Here is a 15,366-nt window from a genome sequence, read left to right as displayed (position 1 = left end):
CTTTACCTGTTGAAGCATTTCTTCTGTAGCATTCAGTTTCAACTGATGTCCCTCAAGACAGATTTCTAAGTCCCGTATTTTCTCTCCTTGAGCTTCTACCTGGTCTGTAAGAACGCTCACCTGTAATAAGAGAAGAGAAACACAATGATACTGAACTGACAGTAAATAAGTTTGAATTACCTTGTACAATGAACATTCAAATGCACATTTTTACAATGAATTCCCTTTTAAAGTCCTCAGTTGTTTCACACACTTTCATAACTTGCTCTATTGAAATAGACAACACTCCATTCTCACGTACAAATAGTTTGATTCAACTCCTGTCCGCTTAAATCGTTTTTGTTGGCTTTTTTTTTTTTTATAGAAGAACATTTCTAGAAGACTACTTACAGGTAGCCTGAGTCAGTTCATGTACAAGTCTGAACAATCAGAAAACAGTAAACAAGAACACAGTACACTGAAAATATTTTAAGTGGTATAGAAACACTGCTATTTCAGGTTCTATTGGTACTTTGTTTCCCTGAGCAGGTAAATGATAAAACTGCTCATTTGGAATCTAACCGATTAATTGACATCTTACAAGAAGAGAAAAATAGCTTACCTATAACAAAGCATGTTGAACTTACAAAGAATGCAGTAAGTAAAAGGCATGTTTTAGCAGAGGCAAAGTTCTATTAAAAAAAAAAAAAAATTCCCAGGTTTTGCAAGCCAAAACATGAAATCAAAAGAAGTGAGATACAGACAACAAATCCCAGGAAAAAGAAACAATAAGCCATACTGGTAAAGAACTGTGGGAATACTGGCTTGTGAAACTTAGGAAAATTAAATGCAGCACAAAATTAGAAAGATGTGAAAAAGCAATGTTAATTCCTATGTTAAGCAGCACATACACTCCACGTATTATTTTTGTTATTAATTTATATTAAAACAGTTTCCACCACAGACAACTTTGATTACACTAGAAAATGTTACCTCAATCAGAAAAAGAAATTAATATCAGGTTTGTATACTCTAAAATGTTTGAACAGAAATTTACCTATGCTCTCACATCCAACTCTGGAGTACCTCTGCTTAAAATCAATAACCATCCATTTTTGTTTTTACCTATTTTTGTTTTTTACCTAAGCACAATGACAATGCTAGCTGGGAGAGGAATGCAGAAAAGTAGAGTGTTTTATTTTGATGTCTTTAAAATCAGCTGGTCCTAGAGAAGAGCACAGATGGATACAGAACAAGAGAAGACAGGAAGGAGCAGGTGGAGGGAGATCATGATATTCTGCCACTCTTGCCAAGGAGGGCACTAAGACACATCTGAGCTGGCGGGGAGAAAGTAACTCCACAAAAGAAAGTTTGTTGCTTACCAACTCTTTTAAATTTTGCTCGCATTACAAGGGTAATGGAACACAGAAAACCCTGAGAGGTCAGAAAGCAAGAAGAAGCAAACTCAAGCCCCTCCTTCAATCTAATGCAGTTTCCAGAGAAAGAAAACAAGCTTGACAGAGGGATTGAGGTAAAGTTCCACCCAGTATTGTAACCTGCAAGAAAAGTTGTGTGTATTAAATGTGACCTGCAAAGCCATTTTGCAAAAGCTTAGCTTTAGAAACATTCTGTTGGATATTCCAATGCTAGGCTGGGATACATGAGCTACTTTAAGCTCATATTTTCCCCTCCATTTAAGATCACACGTGCCAGACTCTTCTGGGAATCAGTAAGCAGCACACAGAGTACAACCTCATTCAGTGTACGTTGCACTAGCAAGTCCATCTTGCCTTAGCAGTGCAGCACATACAGAAGACCTGATTATCTGACCATAGGTAATATGTTTCCATTGAATATCTGTAACGGGGTATATTGTGTTCAAGAAATATTTAAACATTGTACCGAGGGACGTGCTTTAGTGGGAAATATTGGTGATAGGCAGACAGTTGGACTGGATGATCTTGGAGGAATTTTTCAACCATGGTGATTCTGAACAATTGGCCAAATTTAAAATGGTATAAAGGTTTAAAATATCTTAGAAACAAGATATTTGTAGGAAAAACAAACTAACAGAAAAAACATAAACAATAAGAACCAGATAGCTCAGAACCTAGCCCAATTCTGTACCTTTGCATCCTCTTATTTTTGTTATTCATGTTCAACTGCCAGAGAATTTGAACACCATGAGAAGTCCACCAGTGCAGAATGACCATAAACAGCTGGCTGCATGGCTTGAACTACAACAAAAATGTGTATATGCATATGTATATGTGATGACACAGGGTACAAAGGACCCCTTCAGGGTCAAGGCCACAGATACTTTAATTGAACCCTATGCTTCTGAATGAACAGCTGGGTTTGGTCTCTTCACTGTTGCTCCAATTACGTGTATGCGTGCAAGTGTGAGAAATGAGTGTACTGTGTGAAAAGTTGTTTGTTCAAAATAGAATCAATGTGCTTCACTCAACTACAACTTGATCCACAAAAGGTAATCTAATAAATATTAGTTGCAATGCTGTCTCCCGTACTAGAAAAAAACAAAACAAAACAAAACAGGAATTAAGAAAATATAAACATTTAAGTTCTAACTAGAAAAACTTATTTTTCACCCAGGATTTGTTTTGTTGAATTTTTACTTCGTAACGGCAGTTTTCATGTAATTGTAACTAAGCCTCAAGAGTGTGTCTTACAAACAACTTGTTGTTTATCTAACAACTGTGAGAATTCTGCAAACTTCTGTAAACAGTGCAAGTGTGAAAAGAACATAAAAGATAAAATATATTCACAGAAACTAACAACAGAAAGGAGAACACTTACCCAGTTAATTCAAGTTGTTTCTTTTTTAATGTGTGCATACAGATACACACATACTCTTATGATGTCCTTTCACAAGTGTGCAGTGAATAAATATGCAAAACCATTTAAAGAACATCCAGCTTCAGTTTTAAAATCATGCAGTGCAATTCCATAACAGTGAGGATATTCAAGCAAAAAAAAAATCATTATTTGTACAATATGCATTTTTCCCAGAAAGAAAACATATGTGGAACAGAAATCTATTTGAAAGCAGGTTGGCTTGGTAAACTGAGAAATGGGAAACTTGGAAAAAGTTTGCATTTTTATCGTCATTTTTTTAATTCTCTGTTTTCACTGTCTCCTAATCGTTTTGATGATGCAGAGTATGCAACACACAAGTATGGAAAACATCACTTCGATCCACCTGTGATTTATCAAAAACATTCAATTTCTGATTTTTATTCCTGAGATTTACAAATCCTCCAGTGATGACCAAACCAACATCCATACGGGGTGTGTTGTTTTGCTTTTGAATTCCTTTTCTCAAGATGCTGAATAGCTTCTCGTATTACAACCTATCCATCCTCATAAATGGTAGCATGAAGAGACAAGCTACCCAGAGGAATGATAACACTGATGTGGCACATTTTTCCTAATTGAATTTTAAGGACTTTTATGGAGAAGAAAGTAAGGGAGGACGTGTTGTCTAGGAACTTGATGGTATACAATATGTTTAATTTTTCTCCCCCTTGAAGAATTTCAGTCTTGCAACTCAAAAAAAAAAAAACAAAAACAAAAAGTGGCGTGCAGAATCTAAAAGGTAACTAGCATAACCCAGCAAACCTAGTATGAAATCTACTACAGCAGCATTAAGACCATGGAAAAAAAATTAGTAACACTGTCAACTTTCTTAGTCATTCTTCTTATTGCTGCTACTCCCTTCTCCTCCACTCAGTTACCTCACCATGAGACAAACTACATTAATTAAACAAATAATAAATTAACTCCTGACTAAATATCACTTACATTTGCTGACATGTTAACATTTGTACCACAGAAAATATGCTATCACTCAGCTTCTATTCACTGAATGTCAACTACATAGACAATGTTTTCTTTAAAACATACCTGCAATATGAGAGACTCTTTATCGCCTTCTAATCGTGCCAATCTTTCTTGATAGGTTTCATTATTAGTAGATGAATGATGATTCACCTGTGACTAGAGAGAAAAGGGCAGTAAGAATTTTTGCAGTTAATATTAAAATTTCAAGCAGTAGTTCATAAAAATTGATATAGTGCAGTTTTCATAATGCAAAACACAGCAAAAAGTTTGTCTACATACCAAATCTTTACTTTGTACACGTTAAGCCTTTTGAATGTGCATTTTTTAGCTGGATTTTGAATACTTACTCTTTTCCAGCACTCAGTAATTGTATAGGAATAATTTTGTTATTTTCCAGCAAATTACTGGGTTTTTTTTAGAAGATGCCAGCTTACCAAGATAAAAAAAAAAAACCACTGTTTACACTATTTGGACTCAACAGTATTTTGCCAAAGTCAAGGAATTTTGATATTTATTTATAAATACCTGCCATATGTATCACCCTATTCCTAGAAATTTACTGAAAGAAAAGTACAAATTCTTTTCTAATAACTAACAAATTATTTCAATCACTAAATTCCTATCAGGAACTATTCTGGTTACATGATTACTTACATATTTCTAAACATCTCCAAAGAGCGAGACCACCTAAAGCTTGGCCTATTCCTAAAAATTATATCTCATTTTCTACAGATTTTAATACACCAGAGACAAACACCCCAATAGTAATAATGATAATAAATTCTTACAACAAGACAAAGACATATTTGCAGATTTTTAAACATTTTTTTAAACAACAAAAAAAAAACAACAAAGCAAAACAAAACAAACTTTGGAAGAATTCATAGTTCCACGGTTCATCATGCATCTGGAAGCTTTATGTAATTGCAGGACTGGAACTGCTTGCTTAAAGTACCCAGTTGTAATATTACCCTATAATGGTTCATTTCCCTATTGCAGGCAATGCTTTTCTGCCTCGAAATAAAGCATGCTTTGGTTACATCAGCTTTCCAGCAAACATAAGAATCCAGCTACAGAGTTGCCTGTATCTGCGCTAGTTTGCAGCACGCTACTCAATTACAGTTGCATGTACAGCAGCAGCGGGAGGATTGTCATCTGTGTGAACTCTGCTCTTTTCCAACCAAACAAGTTTATTTATTTTTTTTCCATAGTTTCCTGATCTCAGCTGAGGTTTAGAGGCCTAACTGTAAAAGAGACCATGAAAATAAACATAGCACTAATTTACGCAAAGCAAGGAGTAGTTACCAATCAAATGCCAAAACACACTTTTCAAACTATGAAATACTGAACTATGTATAAGTTTAGCATCTTTAGTAGTTAAGCTATGATAACCTTCGTCTCTGATATTTTTGAAAGTATTTTAATCAAATATATACATCAACAAACAGGACTGAGACATATCTGAAGAAATCATCTGATTCATTATTCTGCCTTGGAACAGATGAGTATTTGCAATTCTTGTTTTGTCTGCTTCTAAAATCTCTAGAAATGAAAACAGGTACCAGTCTTCACAGGTAATCAAACACCATCAATTTAACTTAGGTCCTATGTATTAAGCTGCCTGGTCTTACAGACTTAAATAACTTTTGTAGTACTATAACAAAAAGAAGGTTGTAAGTAAGCACAATTTATTTCTGTCTGTCTGTGTAGGCAATACTTCGACCCCGGCTATACATCCTCAATCACACTGCCAGCAATTTTGCTTTAAACTATGTGAAGGGCGAAGTCCTTTAGACCAGAAATCTTTACCCTCGGCAGCCAGGTTTCCATTACAGCCGAACACTCCTCTCCATCTCATTACAAGCTTTTCCCAACAGACAGCCCACAGCCTTCCCCAGCACGTCTCTGACCCATACACCATGATAGGGGAAGACACAACTTCAAGCACCTAGGGTACAACAGCAGACTTCTAGGCAAGAGAAGATTCTCTGAACAACAAAAGCCAGCAGTGAAAACCACTCAGTCAGGCAGATCTTTGCACCTGTTATGCTGTTGTAATTTGCTATTTTCCTATGCTAAATGTAACCAATCATGTAATCATTCCCCTGCTCCCTTTACAAGTACAGCGTTATTGCCAACACACCTTTACATAAGCAATCCATCATCAGCATAAACTACAGTTCAACATTTTATATAATCAGTGATTGAGAATTAATTCAACGACAAATCACAAATAAAGCAAAAATTTCACTGCACTCACATTTATCAAATATGCAGCCCCAATGATGTCTGCAGCACTGACTGATAAGGAAATATCCTATGTTGGAACTTCAATACTCAATACCCATGTAAGACCCAGTAGATCACACACCAGTGTGAACAAGGAGAAGGAAAAAAATACCAACCCTGACAACAGGTCAGACAGAACGCTCAGATAAGTACAGGACAGTACAGTAGACAGAAAATGGCCTGCTTAAAAAAAAAAGTGGCTGATTGACACACAACAGTTGTTTAAGACTTTGGAAGTCTTCGTGGCATGCATAAAGACAAGATAAAAAATGTAACATGAACCAAGACCATCTGTGCATGGTTGGAGTGCATTCAGCAGTTGTGAAAGACAGTACTGAGATAAAACTAAGTATAGTTACATATCACACGTATCGGCAGGACCCAAATATAGGACACAACACTGAAGTCAAGACTAGACAGCAAATCAGGGTAGGAAATCACAAACACACACTAAACTTTTGTAATCACATTATCGAAAGGTTGAATCACCAAGATTTTCTACAAAGATGTTACTCCAGAAAAAGTAGAAAATTAAAAACCATTACTTGAGCTTAACAATTTATAGCTAAATGTGTTACATGTATTTCTTACAATGAAAGAATGGGTAGCATAATACACAAGAAACTTTCTGATAACATGATGAAGAAATAGAAGGAAATATATGTTCAGTCAAGGTGATTGGAACAGTTACAACTGCTGCAGTGCTGCAAACAAGAAGTCAAGTATACAGCCTACGTGCTCTGTTAAGCACCTATACTACACTCTCCATAAAGAACCTGGGTATACTTTAGTGCCCCGACTGCATCAGATACGAATACAAAATATTTCCTTGAACAATTTAAAACCAACCATTTCTTCCACTTTTAGAAAAAAAAAAAGAGATTTTTGCATGTCAACACCTACTTCAACTTCTTATTCATCTGAAGTTTCCAGGTCTATCTTGAAAATGCTCTTTTACCTCTAACTTGGACATAACACTGATATGTGCTGGAAAATTGAGCATTTAAGTATCATTTACATGATCCAGGAACTACAGAATCCTATTCCAAGAAAAAGGATCAAACATTATGATTATGATACCATAAATAAATTAAATCAGAATACAGATCATGATTCAACAGCTTCAGGTCAAAATAAAGATAAGCAGCAATAAATACAGCAAGAGTATAGCAAGAAAGGCAGGACATCTGATCAACTAGTTAGCTTAATTTTCAATAGCCTTCTCAGATAGGAGCTCAGAGGTTTCTTCCATAGTTTTATTATTTCTTCTGTGTTATTTTAACAGGATGCAGCATACTGTCAGAACTGAACAACCACCACTGTTTAGAGTTTCTGTACAGATGTTCTAGTCTGAAATTTCTGAAACAAACTTGTTGAATCATGACAGACTGTAGGAGTAAGTCCCTTAAAGGAAGCACATTTCCAAGATAATGGAATTGAACAGAGGCCAATTTATGTTCTCCTCATGTGTTAAGTTTAATCTCCAAGAATTTCCAACACAGCTAATTTTAAAACTTCTGAAGTTGATCAGCCAGCTGTTACACAATTATTTTTCACTAATGTCTGGGTCTCATATTGGGTTATAGAAGAAAAAGAAGTTGAGAAAAGAAACTTGGCAGTCAGCTAGACTGGTGATTTGTAAGCTTTTTCAATAAGTCACTTGCCTCACAGAAAACAGATAATGGCAAAACCATCCTTTCCTCTTATTCAGTCACACGAATCAACTTCAGTTCCACTGATAATTGAATCAGATGCTTACGGCAACTGGAGTGCTTGCATTAGTAGGAAAGATTAGGGACAAACTTGATAAATTGTCTGCTGTTGCAGTTTAGAAGCTGAGAACAAGGAGTGTAGCCAGCACAGTTCAACCAGCCAGTTTTCCACAAACTACTAAGAGCACAAAGACTGCAGGAAAAATGTAGACTACAGACATTTTTCAGTCTATTTGGAGTTGATAATATTTAGAAGAATATGGACTTCCCAACTCCCCCCCTCCACTGTTTTGGGTCAGCAAAACTGATGCTGTGTTAGTTTTTGCTGTTGTAATATTGAGTCAGAAAACACAAAGAGCGAGTAACCAACAAAGGAAACACTTTGATTTTGGCACCTATCTGTTAATATAAATTTAATTTATTCTTTTGATACCTGAGATATATGCCCATGTGAATCTATGTACATTCACTCAGTGTACTTGAGGAGGGAGAGATGGCTGGAATGGGATTTCTGGATTTTGCCTTTCACCTGAAAGCAGAAGTAACAACTGGATTTTCTGTTTTCTCCTGCTCCTTTTTGATTAAAGGAAAGTGAAAGTCAAGCTAAAACAGCTAAGAGCACACAGTACAAAGGTAGGTAAATTTATACAGTCCTTAAAATCAAAGAATTTTACCAAACATTTACACTTTTTTCAGGAGAACTGCTAATGCTAGTACTTAAAGGAAGATGTCTATATGCAAGTCATGATGTTCATCCTCAATATCATCAGCTTAAGTGATAGAGCATGAGCTCAACCGCGTCACCTTTTGCTAGTAGAGATTATGTATAGAGTCAGAACCACTAATATATATCTTTCTCAGGTCAACCATCAGCTCAGCTGTGTGAAGACTTCAAAAGGTAAGTCCAAAGTAAGCTGCAAGAGTTATCAGGTGTTTTGATTTCACATGAAGGCATTTCTTTCAAAATGAAAAGCCTTAGCACTTCAGTGTTTTTCGGACAAGAGATTCTCCATTTTGCTACACTCCATCCGCTGCAGTTCAAATAGCTCAGTTAATTTACAATTTAATTAGAGACCCATTACACCATTTAGTTCTGTAATGAAACATAGTAATTTTTTTTAATTATACCTATATGCCTATGCACAAAATTTGGGCTATGTCATTTTTATTCAGAATAGTGTGCTCCCAGTTAAGGTCAGATAGCAGGATAAGAAAGCAACAGGGCCAAAAAGGAAACTGTATGGGAAACCTTTAACCCAAATCTCTTGGGAGAACCAAAGCAAACCCACGCTAAAGACAACAAACTTACCATTTGGGAGGCAGGGAAGAGAAGAGTTTTAGGCATTTTGGATTCCAACAGAAACTCAACAGCAGCAGATTTATGCTTAGATCTTGTAAAATAACATCAACTACCTACAAAATGCTTCCCACAAACTGCCAACCAACTACCTTATGAGAATGATGCTGCTGTCTTAGCTGCAATGATGTAAGTGCTGTATATACATACAAAAAATTTTCCATATCCTTCTAGAAAGAGACAACTTCAAGACATGCTTCTTTTGTTATTTCCCATCACCTACTTAACTAGGCTTTATGCTTCACTAACGAGATATCTTCGAACATTTGAATCACTAACAAATGAAACCAGTGTGGTATCATGTTGCTACGGCAGGTACCATTCAGATCTAGGCCAGAATAAACAGATCAGATAGTTCTGATGTTACGACCACAATATCGTATGCCATGAAGTGCAACATAGCTGTGCTCATCATAGAGTTATGCCTTTGGTATTAGGCAAAATATTGTCAACAGAGAAAGTGAGAAATTTTACTACTACTGCAGGCAATAATATACATACACTTTTACTGTTAAAAGATAGAAAAATTAAAATATAAAAAAGCAGTAAACAAAAGAAATCTGTGATTCATATGTATTTTCTCTTTTTTTTGCTCTCTCTGCTCCTCTTATATTTTTGTACCGACACTGCACATATGTACAGCCTATTCTTGGCAAACCACTTTTCACAGATCATTTTAACATCAAGAAAGCCTAATGGAAAGACTTGAAGCGTGGCAACACTTTATTCAGATTTGACCTAAATATTGCTTTGACTCTCCCGTTGCTGCATGGTGCTTCTGTACATATTGTGTTACAAGATTACTGATTAAAACCACATCCTTTGTTCTATGCATCTGAAAATTGTAGTTTTATTCCTTATTTTCCCCTGCCTGGATTCACCATTATTTATTTAACAACTGTTTGCTGCCCTAATACAGTCCAAGCCAAAAAACACCATGCAAATATGGCATGACAGACTGACTGCAACATCAAAACTGATCCTGGTTTCTGAAGTGACTTCTCTTAATGATGAAATTGGAGCCAGTTCTAGCATATTTCACCAGAGTTTATGAGAGTCTTTTGCAATTACTCTCTGTTAAGCGCCATTCATTAGTCTGGAGCAAAAAGCAACGGTATTTAATCACAAGGCCTTGGATCCTTAATGCTACCACAGTGCCAGACATGAGATGCTAGGATTCTGGAATATGGAAATCAAATAAATAACGTTGATTTTTTTATTTTTTTTTTTTACAAGATCACTTATCAAATAAACTTTGTATCACAGTGCTCAAAGTTCTCCTGGGAGCTATGAAAGATGATTTTCAGTTCTCCTGCACCCCATATATATTCAACCCCTAACAGTGCCTGCAAGGAAAAGAACCAATACTGATATTCTCCTTTATCTATCTTACATAAAAAGAATTAAGTGCAATCATTTAGTTATGCAAAACAGTTTGTACTATATTTGAACACAATGTCTTTTTCGAATAGGTACCCTCTGTTGTTAGTTCCTCCCAAATCTGTGAACATTTCCGCATGACACCATGACACATCCTTCTCTGAAGCTACTTCTTTCTCACTGTTTTATCATTCTCAGTGCACAGCGAATGCAACTCAGTTTGATAATAGCACACCTCAGCCTTTTGTCAGCAAATCTATCTTTTGGATATTAATAGGGAAGCAGAGGTGGCAGATATATCATATTTAAAACATCATTTAAATAACACAGTAATGTGATCTCAAAAACCACTAAAGAGTTATCTAGTTTTAACTATACAAAACACAAATTAAACTAATAGTGTAATGTTCCCAACTGCTACTTCCTGTTGTCTCTTCTCCTTCACTCACCCACTCAATTCCCCATTTAATCCCCTCCCCATCCATACTCCAGAAACACAAAGAGTTTTGAGGAAGAGATCTAAATATTTTGTAAGTAAACTGAACTTCAACATTCCCAAGCTTTTGTTAAAGACTCAAATAACACAAATATTTTACATTCAAAGAAGCTACCCAAGTTAAAGCTCCTGTTCACATTTAGCACAGATATTCACCTACATTTTATGTTTACGCAGCCAGTTAAAAATAGTGTGCACATATGTATGCATGTGTTTTTAATCAAGGGCCATGCAGAAGCACTAACATAAATAGCGTGCATGGAATTTATAACAAAAGTACACAGTTAAAATAGATTTTTTATAAGTATAATGGCAAGATGTACTGCTCACATGATATACAGTTAAATCAATATTGCAATTTAATAGAACAGTTTACTGTGAAGGAACTATTCACATCCCATTTTAAAAATCATAAAAACTGAAAAGTAAATAGTTAGAACCTAAGAAACTTAGAAGCAAAGACTGGATGATTTTTCCAAGATGATCAGACTTTGTTTTTTTTTAATTTTGCAGGAAAACAAAAATTAATCTCCTTCTATTACGCAGTTAATTCATGTTCAGATTTACATTCATCACAAGAATGAGGATAATAGCACTGCCTTTTAAAAAAGCATAATTTAATCAGAGAACTGTGAGCAGGAAAAAAAAATACCACCATTTTTATTCAAAACAAAAGCACACTAAAAGATCTCAGGCAGTTACAGCAGTGAAAAATTAAGCGAAGAACCAGTGCAAATGTTTCTTAATTTTAAACCACAATGTGATAAACAATGTATTCTAATTTTTTGCCATGCACTCCAATGTATGCTATGCTTTGCTATATTACAACCTCAGGAAAGCACGAGCGCTTACTAGAGCCTATTGCTGTTTGTTCACAGACTGACTCTAGAGTTTTGTTTTTAAAGACATAGACAGCTGATCGTCCCCCTGCACAGCCTCCCCCCCATCGAGCTTCCTCCTCCTGCTTGAAGAAAAGTCCCTAATTCCTTTCTCACAAAGGAACTTACATTATTTCAGGTCTGAGGCACTCCGTGCGTTTCCTTCCGCAAAGCTGAGAATTCTGACTTAGATTGGTAACATGCATTTACAAAGACAAATCAAAGAACAGCAAATCACTTACCCGCTTTAGCCACGTGAAGTGCTTGTAAATATCAATCTCACCATCCATGCTTTGGGCCCATCTCAGCAGTCACGTTCCCAGGGCTAAAAGAAACTTTTGGAAGCAAGCGCGCTGCTTTGTTCTACAGGATATAGCTGTGACTTCTTCCCCTTTAAACCCATCTACTTCTAAATTCTTGAACGTGTGTACACATTTCAAGTTAAATCTACTGCCTCTGTCCCACAGTCTTATCCCAAACACTTCTCACAGATGTATATATAATGCACAACTGTATAAACTTCAGACTCTCCCCCAAACATCTGTTTTTTTAAACAGCAGATCTGGTTAGCAACCAGAACAATGTAAATCTAAAAACACTAAAAATATAACTTGCTAAACGGTCTTTAAAAAGGGATCTTTCAAGAACAGTATAAATCTGCAGAAACTATTCACTTTTAGCGCTGAATAACAACCTAAAATTATTAAGCTGTCACTGTGAAACTATTTTCAAGTAATGCTTTCCCTGGCTTTCTGCTTCAAGAGTGGCTGGAATTCATTACAAAGACCCCCTATTTCCTGTCTCTGTTTTACTCCCTGTTTATCGTAACACTACTCAGCCTTCTCAGTTTATTTCAGGCCCTGACTAAACCTAAAAATAAGTTATGCTCTTTGAATTAGTGGCCTGTCCTCACAAAAGACATTATAAAGAAGGAGAAATTCAAGGACGAGTCAGTGGATAATCTGATTATTCCATAAATAGTGCCAGGAAGGCAGTTTTCCATCTTAACTAAAGATGATGATACCCTTTTTAAGATTTTTGTCTGCTTTTGCTGAAACCTCATGGAATGGCAACTTTTCAAACTTGCAATACGGAGATTAATGCATATGCAAAGCAACATTCTGGCAAAGAAGGGATCTTTAAAAATACTCCTGTTACTGTGGGGTCCTCTAGTGCCTCTGCACAGTACTTATGACTACACTCTAACCTTTCCCAACAAACTTCAGTTTCTTGATATGTCCCACGATTAAAAGTGGCTTTGGTCTTAAACTGTAAAACTGTTCCATATACAAACACAATGTATTGGGCAATGCCTGTTAACACCAAAATGCTGCTGTCCCCTAGGATTTTTTGTGATGATCTCAGAATATTTATTTTGCTCCACTTTTTTTTTTTTTTTTTTTTCTTTCAGTTCCTACAGCCAAATACATTCATGCATTTAAGACAAAGTGCAAGAACATGGAGCCAGGACCAAAGTTGCCCATCACACTAACAGTATATGCAAAGAATTCGAAGTCTGAAACTGTATAATGCTCTGAAAAGCAGTTCTTAAAGGGATCTATCATACTTAGCCATCTATCCACCCTTCAAACTGGAAATCCTAGATAAAGGAGTTTCTGCAAAGAGTTTTACTATTTCAAATATTCTCGATCCTTCTGACCAGTGCATGTCTTTTTTGAATCTTCCAAGTGACAAGCAGAGAAGGATACAAACCTAGACTACCAGCCTTCTTTGAGTACTGGACAGTAATAAATATATCAAGTTCTATGACAAGAAAAATGTGAAAGGTTTTTATGATAACATTAGTGAGAGCAGCTCTTTCTTGGAGAAATCACTTGAGATGCACTCAGTACAGGACATTTCTCTTTGTCTGATAGCCTCTGTCATAATTGACTAAGGGGGTTCTCTTGAGATTAAAATATGAAATCCCTAGGGGCGCTTTTATTTCCCAGAAAATGAGTTATCTGATTATAAAGAATAGCAAATGCATCAGACTTTCTCACATTACGGTGTATATACATACATATACATATATGTGTATATTTATACACATACTGTGTACAGCCAATTACAGAATCCCATATCCATATTTAATCCAGCTCAAAACAGAGGTTGTAAGACTTATTTCAGGCTTATTTAGCAAACTGGGGGAAAGCACTCTGTACTCTCTTAAGACGTTCCACAACATATTATGTCTTAATGATTTTGCTTTACAGCAGAGAGAAAAACAAAAAAACAAAAAACACTGAGAGAAAATTGTATTCTTCCACTTACAAGTACCTCAGTGTAGCATCTGCTGCTAGGCAAGTATCAACTTTTCCTGTTAAAAGTATTTTAAATCACAAACGTACCTTATTTTTGCCTTGTCACTTGTCCTGGATTTCATGCAAAGGTCTCTTGATTTTGTTACAGTCATTCTTCCTGATTAAGAGGTAAACGTGCCTGAATTTTCTGCATCTTATCAGCTATGAATGTTGACAACATACATTCCAGACAGTCACGTGTTCCCTTTCAGCCTGTCACCTGCTTGCTGAACTTTATGTCCTGCTTGAGCTTTGGCCTGAAAAAGTTTCAGGCACCAAATGAATTCAAATCCAAATTTGCTTAGAATTTCTCTGGAAAAACAGGTTATTTCCTCTGGGCAGTGTGAAAGCATGGAAAATATGTTGCAATGTGAGGATTGCTTCATCGGGTTAGTGCTGTGTTTAAGGAAAAAAAAAAACAAAAACCAAGTGAAGGAAATGCATGTTTATGCATAGTTCTTCACTGAGCACTGACTTCTAGTTGAACGGAGAGCTAAATATCAAACCAAATAAAATAAAATCAGCCCCCAACATCACTGTAATGCCAATACCCTCATATAAATAAGTCAAAGAGAGAGAATGATCTAGCTGTTCACTCAGTATTAAGTTTTCCTTCATCCATTACTCTACATCCATTACTTCCTGATCCTTATGTTTGAACTGGCTTGGAAGCAAAGAGATTAGAAACACATTATATCTGGGAAAATGTCCTCAACATGCCAAATTCACACATCTCTCATTGCTATGATGCAGAAAAACGTGAGAACTGGAGAGCAAGGAGAAAGAAAATATGAGAATGCACCTGCACGAGAATACAGGTAAAAAAAGAAATAGCAACAGAAATCCTTTTTATATACTGAGGAAAGTTAAGCATTTCAGTTCAGAGTCTTAATAATTACTAATTGACAATTTCTAAAGGACAGAGCTAGATAAAACTTATTGAAACAAACAAACAAAAAAGGCCTACTTCATTCTCTACATGAACATATTTGCTTTAACTGTGATAAACAAATGAAATCAGCATCCTGGGAAAGACCATGAAAAACATTATGTGGACAAGCCCATCTATTTACAAAGACAAGAAACGTGCCAGCCTACAGTATGCAACTTC

At 35.9% G+C, this 15,366-nt stretch overlaps 1 protein-coding gene across 10 annotated transcripts in view; it reads right to left on the bottom strand.

Moving 5' to 3' along the window:
- Positions 1-15,366, bottom strand: part of PPFIBP2 (PPFIA binding protein 2) — a 99,715-nt gene that overhangs the window by 41,926 nt on the left and 42,423 nt on the right. For 4 of the 10 annotated variants that reach the window (XM_048948928.1, XM_048948929.1, XM_048948930.1 and 1 more), the window contains exons 4-5: positions 3,904-3,996; positions 7-120 (exon numbers count right to left, since the gene is read on the bottom strand). In XM_048948928.1, the coding sequence (XP_048804885.1) occupies positions 7-120; positions 3,904-3,996 (207 nt within the window). Of the gene's footprint in view, positions 1-6; positions 121-601; positions 672-3,903; positions 3,997-12,081; positions 12,163-12,194; positions 14,274-14,303; positions 14,601-15,366 lie in introns of those variants that run through there. The other 6 variants (XM_048948931.1, XM_048948932.1, XM_048948935.1 and 3 more) reach the window with 6 other exon arrangements.

The sequence above is a fragment of the Lagopus muta genome, chromosome 6 (genome assembly GCF_023343835.1).
Source record: "Lagopus muta isolate bLagMut1 chromosome 6, bLagMut1 primary, whole genome shotgun sequence".
NCBI classification, from domain to species: Eukaryota; Metazoa; Chordata; class Aves; order Galliformes; family Phasianidae; genus Lagopus; species Lagopus muta.
The sequence above is the reverse complement of the archived record's forward strand: the minus strand, read 5'-3'. Positions and strand labels throughout refer to the sequence as shown.